The sequence below is a fragment of the Podarcis bocagei genome (assembly GCF_964188305.1).
Source record: "Podarcis bocagei genome assembly, chromosome: 9".
NCBI classification, from domain to species: Eukaryota; Metazoa; Chordata; class Lepidosauria; order Squamata; family Lacertidae; genus Podarcis; species Podarcis bocagei.
In genome coordinates this window covers 66,973,570-66,988,812 of record NC_138134.1, presented here as the reverse complement: position 1 = coordinate 66,988,812, position 15,243 = coordinate 66,973,570, and the positions used below count along the sequence as shown (strand labels likewise).

General features: G+C 45.7%; 1 protein-coding gene across 1 annotated transcript in view; it reads left to right on the top strand.

The window, feature by feature from the left end:
• The window catches only part of GPAT3 (glycerol-3-phosphate acyltransferase 3), a 30,333-nt gene extending 15,532 nt beyond the window's left edge, over positions 1-14,801 (top strand). The window contains exons 5-12 of the mRNA XM_081207188.1: positions 172-261; positions 2,684-2,777; positions 4,121-4,236; positions 7,912-7,967; positions 9,909-9,994; positions 11,824-11,952; positions 12,559-12,638; positions 13,732-14,801. Coding sequence (XP_081063314.1) covers positions 172-261; positions 2,684-2,777; positions 4,121-4,236; positions 7,912-7,967; positions 9,909-9,994; positions 11,824-11,952; positions 12,559-12,638; positions 13,732-13,852 — 772 coding nt within the window. The 3' untranslated portion in view covers positions 13,853-14,801. The remainder of the gene's footprint in view (positions 1-171; positions 262-2,683; positions 2,778-4,120; positions 4,237-7,911; positions 7,968-9,908; positions 9,995-11,823; positions 11,953-12,558; positions 12,639-13,731) is intronic.
• The last annotated feature ends 442 nt before the right edge of the window (positions 14,802-15,243 follow it).

Below are 15,243 nucleotides of genomic sequence, written 5' to 3'. Positions count from 1 at the left end.
CTGTTTATTCTTCACCTTGTTTGGAATGCTGACTCCTCTTTTGCTATCAAGAAGTTGAAATTAGGTTGTGATGTGTAAATAACCAGTGCTGCAACTCTTAGATTCTGGAGAATGTGGACCTAATTTAGATTTCTAAGGCTGCTGTTACACCCAGTTTTTCCTGTTTTGCAGAACGAAAGACTGGCTGAGTGACCTTGTCCATCTCACCTGCTCCCGGATCCTTGTCAGAGCGCTTTCTGGCAACATTTATTACCACAACAAGTGAGTGAAAGAAAACAAAACCCCTTCTCAGGACAGAAGTTAGATAAGTTCTTTTCTGATGGTGCCAGGTAGATCAAGGTGTATTTTGTTGCTGCTGCTGATGTACACATCAGGCAGAATCAAGTGGTAGAATGAATTGTACCACCAGAGTTTACAAGTCTGGGATCACATCTTTTTAACATTCTGTTGCGTAAAAAAACAAAACACCTCTGCAAGTAAACTGCTAGCACAGCAAGGAATGGATGGCGCTTCAACTCTTTTAAGCTGAAGTGCTGTTTGCTTAACTTAAAGTAAGTTTTGTGTGTGTTTTTGGGCCCCTCCAGACAGGTGTGTTGTTTTTGCAGGTACATTCTGCACTACTTCTATGGTACACCAGTAGTTCCCTAGTTAATGGTGGATTAATGCTGGGCTGTCCACACATTCCTTCCACTTCTGCAATGCATTATTGTACTGCATTATTGTACTTTTGCGCTGGAGCACAACACATCTGGGACAACCTGTCCATCCGTCCCCAGTACATTTGTGGTCTAAACAGTTACAGAATATTTGTGGGAAGCAAAAGGGCAGCCACCAATTTGAAACAAAGAAATTATGTCTACCCTAAAATCTTTGCAGGCTCAAATGGTTTGCAGAGTGGGATTGCACATAACTGCCCCTGAAAGCATCATGAATACACAGTGAAAAGGACGCTTGGAAGGGCCTGTTGTGTTTTGTTGTGAGATGGATTCAGAAACTTCATTTTCCCCCAGCTGTCTCAAGTGGTACAGCCTACTCTGTCATCTCTGGGCTCTGTTACCTGCATGACGCTTCTGCCCAGTAAGAAGAACAGGGCTTATCTGGGCTTATCTTTCCCTGCTCAGATGTCAGCATCCTCTTCCGAGTATAGTCTGTGGTCCTTTGGAAGGGGCAGTGGGTAGAGACATGAGGCAGGGCCTTTTTGGTGGTGATGCCTTGACTTTGGAATGCTCCCAAGGGGGGGGGGAGACTTACCCAGTAGCTATTAATAACTTTATTCCCCACAAAGTTGTCTGAACCTCTTTAAAAGCCATCCAAGTTGGTGGCCATAGCTACTTCCCGTAGGAGTAAGTCCTATAGTTGTAACTACCGTATTTTTCGCCCCATAAGACGCACTTTTTCCCCTCCAAAAATGAAGGGGAAATGTGCCTGCGTCTTATGGGGCGAATGCAGGCTTTCGCTGAAGCCTGGAGAGCGAGGGGGGTCGGTGCGCACCGACCCCTCTCGCTCTCCAGGCTTCAGGAAGCTCTGCGCAACCCTCGGGAGACCGACTCCGAGGGTTGCGCAGAGCTGCCTGCAGTCCCGGGATCAGCGCAGCTCTGCGCGGCCACCGGGAGCCGGGGGAGAAGCTCCGCCCCGCTCCTGGTGGCCGCGCAGAGCTGACTGCGGTCCTGGGACCAGCGCAGCTCTGCGCTGCCATCCGGAGCGGGGCGCTAAGTCCCGCCCCTCTCCGGATGGCGGCGCAGAACTGCCTGCCATCCCGGGATCAGCACAGCTCTGCCCATCGCCAGCCCCACAAGCTCGGGGGACAGCGGGGAGGCAGAGCGTGCCTTCCCACTATTCCCCGACCTGGTTCTTCCAGCCCCGCACCTGGGGGGGGGGGGAATATATTTTTTTTCTTTATTTCCCCCCCAAAAAACTAGGTGCGTCCTATGGGCCGGAGCGTCTTATGGGGCGCAAAATACTGTATGCACTGTGTGAAAAAGTGCTTTCTTCTATCTGTCCTGAATATTCAGCTTCACTGGATGCCTGAGTATTATGAGAGAGGGACAAAAACCTTTCTCTATCCACTTTCTCCACAGCATACTTAATTTTATACAAGTTTTATCATGTCCCCTCTTACTTGACTTTTCCTTGAGCTGAAAGGTCCCACAAGTTGTCTGTGTAGTGCCTGTGTGTGGGTCTTCTGGGGGTTAAAGACCATTAAAAAAATGCCAAGTCCAATTGCTTTCAGAATACAGTGGTGCCTCGGGTTAAGTACCGGAGGTCTGTACTTAACCTGAAACTGTTCTTAACCTGAAGCACCACTTTAGCTAATGGGGCCTCCCGCTGCTGCCGCACCGCCAGAGCACGATTCCTGTTCTCATCCTGAAGCAAAGTTCTTAACCCAAGGTAATATTTCTGGGTTAGTGGAGTCTGTAACCTGAAGTGTATGTAACCCGAGGTACCACTGCATGCTTTTTAAAGTCTGTGCGCTGCTTTAAATGTCTTGCTTGTGGCTGAGAATTGCAGCTTAGAAATGTTAAATGTTGACAAAGAATGCATTTTCTTTTGACTTTTAAATGGCAACACTGCTCATTAAGCCTTTACAGCGAAGAATACTCACGTGTAACATGCGGCAGGTTTATGGGCATCTCGCAGCCGCTTGTCCCCTACTACAAAGTTGTGTCCTCCTGTCATTTTGCAGGGAGAACAAACCTAAGAAAGGAGGAATTTGTGTTGCCAACCACACATCCCCAATAGACGTCATAATCTTGACCAATGATGGCTGTTACGCAATGGTACGTCTTAAGTCTCATGAGTTTTGCAATTGCAAGGACTGAGAGTTGTAAAGACCTCTGTACATGAAGCCAGTGTTGAACTGTAGCTACTTCCTAGTTGCTAATAATTGAAGCCATTGCTTCGTGTTGAGTTGAGAAAACTCTTGATGCAAAAAGGAAGAGGAACTGGTGCAACTGATTTAGCTATGCAGCTGGACACAGAAGCACTTTTCATAGTTTTCACCTGTCAGTGCTATCAGTGTGGATAACACTTGACATTGCTTAAGAAAGCAGGTCTCTGTCCTGAGGAGCTTACAGTTGACACTGAGAAATGGAGAAAGAAGAGGCAAGGGTAAATAGGGAAAGAAAATGAGGAAGGTTTACTGCTATAGCGAGGCAGATATTCAAAGACTGTGTCTTACCTGTGTGTAGGGTTTCCAGAAAAATAGCTCCCCATGCAAAACAAACAAATATTGTTGACATGCCTGCCCAATTAACTGCCACGAAGGCTTTGTTCAGTGGTGTCCAAACTTTTTTCAGAGAGGGCCATATTTGATGAAGTGAAAGGCCATGAGGGCCAATTAACCAAAGTTGTTAACCTTTGAACTTTTTAAAGGATTTTACCCCAGGAAATAAATTGCCACAGGGGCCAGATTAAATTGACCAGTGGGCTGAATTGGGCCCCCGAAATTGTCTTTGGACATGCCTGGCTTTGTTAATCAAATAAGTGGCAAAGGCCACCATCTCCACCCTGCTTTTAAAACAATGTTCCATCACGTGGAAGATGAAGCAAGCTTGTTTTCTCCTACTCAGGAGAGCAGGACCAAACCAATGGATTCAAGTCACAAGAAAAGAGATCCTGACTAAACATCAGGAAGGGCTTTCAGACAGTAAGAGCTGTTTGACAGTGGAACGGTCTCCCTCAGGATGTGGTGGACTCTCCTTCCTTGGAGGTTTCTAAGCAGAGGTTGGACGGTCATCTGTCATGGATGCTTTAGCTGAGATCCTTGCATTGCAGGGGGTTGGAATAGATGACTTAAGGGGTCCCTTCCAACTCTACAATTCTCTGATTCTATGAATAAGGGAAGTGACAGTAATGTGCAGTAGGAAGTGTGAGATAGCCACCACCCCTACACAACATTGTTAACCTCCCAGCAAACAGAACAGAATGGAAGCTCCAAAAACCAGATTGTGGGCACTTAAAGATGACATAATCATGTCCTTCAAGAATGACATCACTTTCAATGCAGGGGGGGGGATCAATTCCACTCACAAGGCTCCTTTATAGTTTTAAAAGGGAACTATTTTGAAGGAACTCCCTGTTGATTTGATTTTGTCTTTTTTTTGGTGGGGGGACCTTACAGGTGGGCCAAGCTCATGGGGGCCTAATGGGCATTATTCAGAGAGCCACCGTCAAAGCCTGCCCACATGTTTGGTTTGAACGCTCCGAAATGAAAGATCGCCACCTGGTGACGAAAAGGTATGGGCTTTGTTGTTGTTTTACCCGAACACCAAGAGACAAATGGCTGTGGGTTGCTCTAAAGCAGGGGTCAGCAAACTTTTTCAGCAGGGGGCCGGTCCACTGTCCCTCAGACCTTGGGGGGCGGACTATTTTTTTGGGGGGGGGGAATGAACAAATTCCTATGCCCCACAAATAACCCAGAGATGCATTTGAATTTGAATTGATTTGATTTAAACTGATTTTATAATGAATTGATTTTAGAATGCTGTATTATTTTATTGTTGCTAGCAGCTCTGAGCCCGGCTTCGGTTGGGGAGGGCGGGATATAAATAAATTTATTATTATTATTATCATTATCATCATTATCATTATTATCATTAAATAAAAGCACACATTCTACTCATGTAAAAACACCAGGCAGGCCCCACAAATAACCCAGAGATGCATTTTAAATAAAAGGACACATTCTACTCATGTAAAAACATGCTAATTCCCGGACCGTCCATGGGCTGGATTGAGAAGGCGATTGGGCTGGAACCGGCCCCCGGGCCTTAGTTTGCCTACCCATGCTTTAAAGCTAACATATTTGTACGCTTCTTATTTACTGCACGGAAAAGTGTGGCACTCCTTGTGTTAACTGACATTAGGGATTAGAAAAGTAAGGTAAGAAAGAGGGCCAGGCTAATGGTGTGCAGTCTCTCTGATATGCCATTGCGTTAGTTCTGTCCATTCATAACCTTGCAAATGCAAATAAAGGTATAGTCTGCCTCAGGGTGGATTTGATTTAGCTCAAATCATTTTAAATCACTAGTCAGTAAGACTTAATTTAAATCTCTCTTTTTTGCAGAAACACTCATTCTTGTTGATATAATCTTAATATTTACAACCAGATGAAGGTTTCATTTTCGGAATGATAAATTTTCAGAGTAGTTTTTTCAGTTATATCAGAAATTCCTGCTTTGGTTATAGTATTAGAAATACATAGACAGTTAATTATGAAATTATTTTGAGGTTTAATGAGTTAACTGTGTATATTTCGACAATTTTTCTGATGTACTTTATTGGAAAGGGAAAAATAATCATTAGTAACAATTTACACAATGTATTTAACTAAAACAATAACATTATAGCATATGTATCCATGTTTGTTAACTGATGTGGTTAAACAATTTTTTTAAACTGAGTTTTAGCACACATGGAAAACATAAAACAAATCCTTATTTCCTGATGAATAGCCTTTGGACTATAATGTAACTTAAATAGAAAATTATATTTAGAAAGATTTTTCCTCTAGAAGGATTTTATTTTAAAAATAAAAAAATCTGATATATATAAACATTGTTTTTTAAGCACCCTGGTCTGCCTTATCTCTGGGCAAAATTGGCGAAACGGCCTCGGCCCAGTATACCTGAAGGAGCGTCTCTGTCCCCATTGTTCTGCCCAGACACTGAGGTCTACCTCTGAGGGCCTTCTGGCAGTTCCCACCCTCCAAGAAGTGAGGTTACAGGGAACCCGGCAGAGGGCCTTTTCGGTAGTGGCGCCCACCCTGTGGAACGCCCTCCCATCAGATGTCAAGGAAATAAACAACTATCTGACTTTTAAAAGACATCTGAAGGCAGCCCTGTTTAGGGAAGTTTTTAATGTTTAATTCTATATTGTGTTTTTAAGATTTGGTTGGGAGCCGCTCAGAGTGGCTGGGGAAACCCAGCCGGATGGGCGGGGTATAAATAATATATACCGTATTTTTCACTCTATAACACACTCCCAACCATAACACGCACATAGTTTTTAGAGGAGGAAAACAAGAAAAAAAAATTCTAAACGAAACAGTGGATGTATGATTTTTGTGGTTCATGCTGTGGCCACGGACATGTGATCTGACGGTGAGTTTGGGGTAGCCCAATGCAAAAATCCTGAGGATCTTTGTGGATCCGTGCTTTGTAACCACGTGAATGAAGGAACTATCAGTAATGTATGGTATCTCCAATACAGTGATGAAGGAAGGGGGGGGGGAAGCTCACACTTGTCCTAGGCAAAGCAGCCAACTCCTATAGGCCTAGGTACCTTCACCCCCCCCATTAAATATTTGAGGGAGTCATCCTCCCCCCATGCTGATGGGCATTGCCATTCATATAAGGTACCAGTGTGCATGCACTTTGTCTTGAGATCATTGCAGTCTTTGAGATGGGGCTTACCTGTACCTGTCCCCCCAATATTTTATTGAAGCTGGAAGAGGGAGGGAGGGAGGGAGGGAGGGAAGAGAGATGGAGAGCTCACATTTGTCCTAGGCAAAGCAGCCAACTCCTATGGGCCTAGGTGCCTTCACCCCCCCATTAAATATTTGAGGGAGTCATCCCCCACCCCCCATTGTGGTATGTGAGTGGGGCTTACCTGGCTGTCCCCCCAATATTTTTTGAAGTTGGAAGAGGGAGGGAGGGAAGGAAGAGAGAGGGGGAACTCACATTTGTGCAGCTGCCTTGCCTCGAACCGGAGCAAAAAGAGGAGGAGGAGACTCAGGGACACGAGCCTTGTAAGCCCCTTTTGTTGAATTTACCGGTGAGGTGCTGGGGGAGGGACGGAAGGGGATGCCCTCTTTGTCCCTCCTTCCAGCTCATTGTAAAGAAAGCAGAGTAAGAGCCGCTTACATTTGTGTAAGGGAGAGCCATAGAGCAGGCAGACACTGAGAAAGAGAGGCTGTCTCCCTTTCCCCACCTTGGCTTTTACACACTGAGTGCAGCTCTTGCCGGCTTCGGAGCTGCCTCCCTTCTCCCACCTCGCCAAAAAGCCATAGAGCAGGCAGACTGGAGGAAGAGAGGCTGTCTCCCGACACTCAGCTGTTGAGCTGTTGCCGGCTTCTCAGCAAGCCAAGCAGAGGAAGAGAGGCTGCCGAACAGCCAGCAAGAGTGGCTCCTCCTGCCTGCATTCGCTCCATAACGCGCAGACACATTTCCCTTTACCTTTTGGGGGGGGGGGGGAACTGAGTGTTATGGTGCGAAAAGTACGGTAATATTATTTATTGCTTGTTCAACTGCTGGCTGCAGTGAAGCAGCTGCAAAAGTGCTTTGGAAACCCACATCCAGCTCCTTGAATATCCCGGCTTACTAAACCAAACCCCTCTGGCAAGTCCATGAAGCTGCTTTGCAGCCACTGCCAACAATAAAAATAAAAATAAAAATATTTATACCCCGCCCTCCCTGGCCAGAGCCGGGCTCAGGGCAGCTAACACCAGTAAAATCACAGTAAAAACATAATAGGAAAAAAACCCAATTTAAAATACAGGTTAAAATGCAATTTAAAACCTTACCTTCCTTCTGTTGGTAAAATTTCTTCCCCACCTGCACCAAACTGAAATGACGCTTTGAAGAGGAGGACCTTGAAAGGTACCTCCCGATCTGAGAACCACTTGGACTGCTTGACTCTTAAATATTTCACTGCACAGCACAGAGCTAAGGTGTGCAATTCGCTCTCGCCCTCTGGCTTGGATGGCTTTGAAAGAGGATGTTGCCATCAAAGGCTACTGCTTGTGGGCTTCCCATGGTGGCATCTGTTTGGCCACTGTGAGAACAGGATCCTGGATTAGACCTTTGACCAGCAACCCTCTACTTATGTTCTGAGTTATTGGAAACAGATTAATTCCAAGAGACCCTCTTGAGTACTGAGGCAAAGACTGAAATATTTCTCCTTTTCTTTCAGGTTGAGGGAACATGTTGCGGATAAGGAGAAGCTGCCCATTTTAATTTTTCCAGAAGGTAAAACACACTCTTCTGTTCCCTCATTTGTGGGTTAATAACAATTACGATACGATACGATAATCTTTATTGTCATTGTCCCATACAGAACAACGAAATTGAAAAATCTACCATATTTTTCGCTCTATAACACACACCCGACCATAACACGCACGTAGTTTTTAGTGGAGGAATATCTGCAGGCATGCCACCCGTAGGCATTCCCTCCATAACACGCACAGACATTTCCCCTTACTTTTTAGGAGGAAAAAAGTGAGTGTTATGGTGCAAAAAATACGGTACATCAGACATTCAAAAACCAACACGCCTGCTATCCCAGCTATCCCAGCCTAGTTAACCCCCTAAAAACTCTGATACCCCATAATTAAATACAATATACTCCCATAGAGACTACCTTACACTGTGTTTAAAACCAAAATCGTATTTGGATAGAAACTGTTTCTCAGGCGGCTAGTCCTAGTCTTTATAACCCTGAACCTTCTTCCAGAAGGCAGAAGCTGAAAGAGATCATTTCCGGGGTGCGCACTATCCTGCGCTATCTCTGCAGGTTTCTTATGGCACCTGGAAGTATAGATTTGATCCAAGCTGGGAAGAGTGCACCCAGTTATTCTCTCTGCAGTCTTTACAACCCTGGACAGCATTGTTTTTCCCCTGACCGTGCAGCTCCCAAACCACACACACAGACCATAAGTTAATACTGTCTAAGTCGCGCTTGGACTCTTCCCTCGCCGTGAGGCGTTCCCCTCAGGTTGGTTACATCAAATTCCTGTGAGAACATCCTCTCTTGTGACAGTTTTATGGAGGAAAACAGCAGAATATGACTGTAAGCAGTGAGATCATAATACGAGGCCCGTGTGCCTCCTCCATGAGAGGTCCGGAGGGTGGCTACGCAAGAGCAGGCCTTATTTGTGGTGGCTCCCCGTTTGGGGCATGCTCTCCCCAGGGAAGTTCAACTGGTGCCTTTCAAAAGCATTATAACCCGGCCTTTGGCCTAATTTAACTATCTGTGGCCACTTAGCAGTGGGCCACAGACATCCCATGCAGATACATGAAAACCAAGAGAAATAAGTTAATTTCTTGTTTTCTCTTGGTTTTCACATGTCTGCATGGGGTGTTTTTGTCTGGGTGGTTGTACGTTGCTTTTGTGCATGCGCAAAGCGCGATTTACTGCTTCTATGCATGCGCAACCTGAAACGGCTGTAACCCGAGGTATGACTATTGTGCTTATGTCAGACACCATGCTTACGCCTTATCTCTTGTTCACGAAAGAAGGGAGGAAAAGGAAACAAACTTTATTTTTTAATTTATTTACTGACAAGCGCCACCGTGGTAAATGACAAGCACCGCCTCTGGTACGGCGCGTCTTTGGTAAATGAGTGCACAAAGTCGAAAGCCCTTTAGTGAAGCAGGTATACATTTCGGTAATACCTAGGTATATATGAATTTTGTTTTTCTAGCTTGATCAAAATTATTTATTACTTCATAACAGGTAGATAAGAGCTTAGGCGGCTTCAGCGGCGGGCCCCTGGCGCTCCCCAGAATTGGGCGCCCAGGTGCCCCTCACCCCTGGGTAAAGATGGCCCTGTCCCTTGTGTAGACATTATTGAGCTGGATGAACCCATGGCCTGGCTTTGCATAAGGCGGCTCCCTGTGTTCCATTGTCGTTCACGGAACGACTCCGGCTTGCACAATGGAAGTTGCCCTCCCTCTTCTTCCCCAGCTCCCCACCCCCAGCCCGCAAAATAAAAATAAAATAAAATAAAAATATGGTAGGGATGTAAGGAGAGAATAAAGATCCATTGAGCAATCAAAAGTTCTGGCATGATCGGGTCAACTTAGTTCAATACAGCCTTCTGCAACTCAGGACTAGGGCGAATAATGCTCCATCTGGGTTTGTGTTTACTGATTGCTCTGTCTTTTATTTATTTTTTAAAAAACCAGGCACTTGTATAAACAACACCTCGGTCATGATGTTTAAAAAGGGAAGCTTTGAAATCGGTGGCACAATCTACCCAGTTGCTATCAAGGTAAGAACACGCAAAAATGTTCTAGGTTCTACAAGGTTTTCTAGCCAATTCTAGCCGGTTCCTAGGACAGCTATTCCTAGTGCCCTTTGGATGTGTTGAACTCCACGTCCCATCAACCCTGATCACAGGCTACGTTGGCTGAGGCCACTGGGAGTTGGAGACCAGCAATGTCTGGAGGACAACAGCTTCCCCATGTTTTCCCAGCAAGGTGTGGCTGCTGCTGGATCTCATGGACTCCAGCGCAGGCATGGAAGTCTGGAGATGCCTCCAGACAGGTTCAAGATACATTAAACTGGAGAGAGATGCAAGTGAGAGCCAGTATCAGGAAGCTCAGCTTCCTCCATCCCTGAGCATTGCTAAAAAGGGACTAGGCAGAGGAATGAATGAAACGCAACCAGTCTTTTGCTGTTCTTACATCTGAAAGCAGATTTGTCTCTTTCAAGTGTGGCATAAAGCCATGGCACCAAGTCCAGTACAGTGGTACCTCGGGTTAAGTACTTAATTCGTTCCGGAGGTCCGTTCTTAACCTGAAACTGTTCTTAACCTGAAGCACCACTTTAGCTAATGGGGCTTCCCGCTGCTGCTGCGCTGCCGGAGCACAATTTCTGTTCTCATCCTGAAGCAAAGTTCTTAACCCAAGGTACTATTTCTGGGTTAGCGGAGTCTGTAACCTGAAGCGTCTGTAACCCAAGGTACTACTGTACTAACTAGCTACAGACTACAGTCAAGTCAAACCTCGGTTGTCGAACGTTATCCATTCCGGAAGACCGTTTGACTTCTGAAACGTTTGAAGACCGAAAACTGAAAGCGGAAGCATCAATACAATAGGACGGCTTGAGTATAATTAGCCAGCTCCCCACCACTCTTTTCCTCCCCAATTTTTTTTATTCATTTTATAACACAACTAAACAACACAAACAGAAAAAACAAACAATACAAACAAATTCTTACCTTATCCTTATTTTTTCTAAACATTGTTAGGTGGGCTTCCCCAAATCCCCCCATCTGATTTTCATTTTACCTTATCTTTAGCAGTTTATATATATCATAATTTTTAACCATTTTTTTTAATCATGCTTACTTTTACCATAAAAATATTCACATTTTATCACTTACAAATAATACTGTTTTAAAATACACTATCTTCTACTTCTAACTCTACAGCCTATATCCACTTCCAAAGCTATTCTAAGATTTGAATACAGTGGTACCTCGGGTTAAGTACTTAATTCGTTCCGGAGGTCCGTTCTTAACCTGAAACTGTTCTTAACCTGAAGCACCACTTTAGCTAATGGGGCCTCCTGCTGCCGCCACGCTGCTAGAGCACGATTTCTGTTCTTATCCTGAAGCAAAGTTCTTAACCTGAAGCACTATTTCTGGGTTAGCGGAGTCTGTAACCTGAAGGGTATGTAACCTGAGGTACCACTGCATTAACATATTTTTTTCAGATATTGTTTAAACTTTTCCCAGTCTTCTTCCACCGTCTCTTCTCTCTGGTCTCGGAGTCTCCCAGTCAGTTCAGCAAGTTCCATATATTCCATCATCTTCATCTGCCATCTCCCCACCACTCATGAATGCTAACCTTGCAAGCCAAATGGGGGGAGCCTGCCAGACCTCATTGTGCCCATAGGCGAGAGGTTGTCTCACTGCTGGCCTAATGGTTGCCGCCCCCTCACCCTTTGAACTCTTGGTTAACTTCTCACAGCCCTACACCGTTTGGGAATTTCTGCTCCCTTCCAAGAATGCTCCTTCTAACACGGCTTAAGAAATGGCCCTTTTCACGTTGGCCGTGAGCGTGACTCTCAAACGCTGTCCTCCTCCCTTTGCAGTACGACCCCCAGTTTGGCGACGCCTTCTGGAACAGCAGCAAGCATGGCATCGTCAGCTACCTTCTGCGAATCATGACCAGCTGGGCTATTGTGTGCCACGTCTGGTACCTGCCGCCGGTGACGAGAGAGGTATCTGCCCTTTTTTGCATTGTTGGCGGGTTGGCACAGACACTGCCGTTTAAGAAGCAGGAGGAACGGCCCATATTGGTGCCTTTATAACTTTTGGGGGCAAGCTAACCAGGGATGCAAGGGACGCGAATGGCGCTGTGGGTTAAACCACAGAGCCTAGGACTTGCTGATCAGAAGGTCGGCGGTTCGAATCCCCGTGACGGGGTGAGCTCCCATTGCTCGGTCCCTGCTCCTGCCAACCTAGCAGTTCGAAAGCACGTCCAAGTGCAAGTAGATAAATAGGTACCGCTCCGGCGGGAAGGTAAACGCCGTTTCCGTGCGCTGTTCTGGTTCGCCAGAAGTGGCTTAGTCATGCTGGCCACATGACCCAGAAGCTGTACGCCGGCTCCCTCGGCCAATAAAGCGAGATGAGAGCCGCAACCCCAGAGTCAGCCACGACTGGACCTAATGGTCAGGGGTCCCTTTACCTTTTAACCAGAGATGCTGTTTTGATTGTCAACCCCCTTCTCTCCCTCTCCTGGCTAAACTTGAGAAGTCCGCAGTTGACTTCCTTATTGCATTTATATGTGGGTTACAGACAACTGCGTTCTGTTTCTTTCTTTGCAGGAAGGAGAAGATGCCGTTCAGTTTGCTAACAGGGTGAAGTCTGCTATCGCTCGTCAAGGAGGACTTACAGAATTGCCCTGGTGAGAAAAGTTAGACTATGTCCAAGAGAGGAGAGAGAGAGAGAAATTAGAGGGTACTCTGCAAAAATTTAGTGCCTTAAATTTCAGCAGTAGGTGGTAATGACCTAGAATTCAGTTTGCCATTTGTCTTGAATGCTTTAGTTGAGATTCCTGCATTGCAAGGAGTTGAACTAGACGACCCTTGTGGTGCCTTCCAGCACTACAGATCTATGATTCTAGAAGTAACAGTGCAGGCCTAACCAGGTCTGCTCAGAAGTAAGCCCTAATCAGTTCAATGGTGCTCACTCCCCAGTAAATGGCACTTAGGATTGCAGTCTTGATCTCCTCTGAGCACTGCCTACAAATGCAATAAAGGTAAAGGGACCCCTGACCATTAGGTCCAGTCATGACCGACTCGGGGGTTGCGGCGCTCATCTCGCTTTATTGGCTGAGGGAGCTGGCGTACAGCTTCCAGGCCATGTGGCCAGCATGACTAAGCCGCTTCTGGCAAACCAGAGCAGCGCATGGAAACGCTGTTTACTTTCCCGCCAGAGTGGTACCTATTTATCTATTTGCACTTTGACGTGCTTTCGAACTGCTAGGTTGGCAGGAGCAGGGACCGAGCAACGGGAGCTCACCCCATCGTGGGGATTCAAACCACCGGCCTTCTGATCGGCAAGCCCTAGGCTCTGTTGTTTAGACCACAACGCCATCCTCGTCCCTAACAAATGCAGGAGTGTCCCTAACAAATGCAGTAGTGTCTAGCTGAACAGATCTGCGATTGCAATGACTTTTGGTTGTGCAACCGCCTTCTCCTTTCACCTCTCTCTCCACATGCCCCTTTAAGTTCCTGCAGTCCTTTGTAGCATATCACCTGGATAGCTCAGCTGGTTAGAGCATGCTGCTGATAATGCCAGGGTTGCAGGTTCGATCCCTGTGTGGGACAGCTGCATATTCCTGCATTGCAGGGGTTTGGCTTTCAACCCTCCAATTCTATGATTTGGGGAGAGAAGAGGGAGACGTTCTGTTGGGAATCCTTGCGCTAGCCAGCCTACTTAGGAGTGCCATCTTTATTCTGCTTCATACATTTCCCTTTCTGCCCTGTTCTTTTAAGGGACGGAGGTTTGAAACGAGCCAAAGTCAAGGAGACTTTCAAGGAAGAGGAGCAGAAGAACTACAGCAAGATGATAATAGGAAATGGAGCCTTGTCAAGTCGACCAGCAGACTCTGACTGATCTCTTCTGGCGGACGCTTTCCATGCCTCATCGCTATAGAAATGTGTGGATTGTTTCCCCCCCATTAGAAAAGAGAAGAAATCAAAGCACCAAGTATGGGGAGAGCCAAGGCATCGCTTTGTTTTCCCTTCAGCTGTGGCTTGTTGGTTTTGCCACTGTCCGCCGGTGAATTCTTGCTTTTGATGTCTGGGAAAAGAGGACTGGATTGAAGCAGAATGGAAAAATCCCAGGCAGCAACTTCTGAATGTTTGCCCAAGGGGGATTGTAGATAATGATTATAATAATAGTAATAAAAATCGAGCCCAAGTTATGTAGTTTGTACAAATAACAGTCAACGTTGTTTAAGTGGTTATGGAAAGTTTGAAAAACTCCTCTACGGTCACTCTGATGGATTGCTGTGTGTTGATTGTTTGAATAGGTGGTCTAACATTTCGATGGCTTGTTTTCGATGGGTGTATTTTTGTTGTTGCCGAGAAGTTTTTAGGGAGGAAGTGAATGTCATTTAGTGTTACCAGGATGAACAGCTAGAAAAATGAAACCTTGACTGGTGGCTATTCTTGACAGTTGCAGTGAGGAACCAAAACAGCCTGCAGACATTGTTTTTATTTTAAAAAGGTTGCTTCTTATAGAAATCCACTCCATCTTTCAGAAGAACTGTCTGGAAAAAATGTTTGATCCAGCCTGGGGGGCCACTGTCCCACCCCTTGCAGAACAGAGAAGAGCAAGTGGTTGAAACGCTCAATTTTTTAAAAAATCGCTCGTCTCCCTTTGTAATAAAACGCTAAAAAGTTGGAAGGGGAAAAAATACTGGAGGTAAACAGTGTCTGATGAAATGCACTTCTTCCATGGTCTGTGTTGGCAGCAGCCCTATATGTGTATCTGTCACTTCCTGTATGAGAAATGTTATGTTGCCTTATTGTAAATTGAAATAAATTCTATATTTCTACTAGTGGTAGCATTAACCCCCCCTTTTTTTTACTCATTCCCCACAGCTGTGCATGGTCCGCACTTAAAATAGAAACCTGGGCCAAGGTCACCCAAAACATTCAGCTTGTATGAATTATGCACGTAAAATACCCTTTACATAATTTTGTCGGGAGAGACCAGAGAACTAATAGAAGCTCCTGGAGCCTCAGCCCCTATCAGTGGCAATTGTATTTCCCTTGTGGCTTTTGAGAGTTTGCCCCGGTGTTGCCACTCTCAAGCATATCTCCGTTTTTTAAAAAACTGAAGATGAGCTACATGGGAAGCTGATTTTGTAATCAAGATTGCATATTGTTTTGTGCTCATTTTCCCTGCCCTTGTTTTCTCCCATTTACCCCCCCCCCCCCCGAATGAAGACCTGTACGCACCATACAGGGAGAGACATCTGATCACGGAGGCAGGTTTTA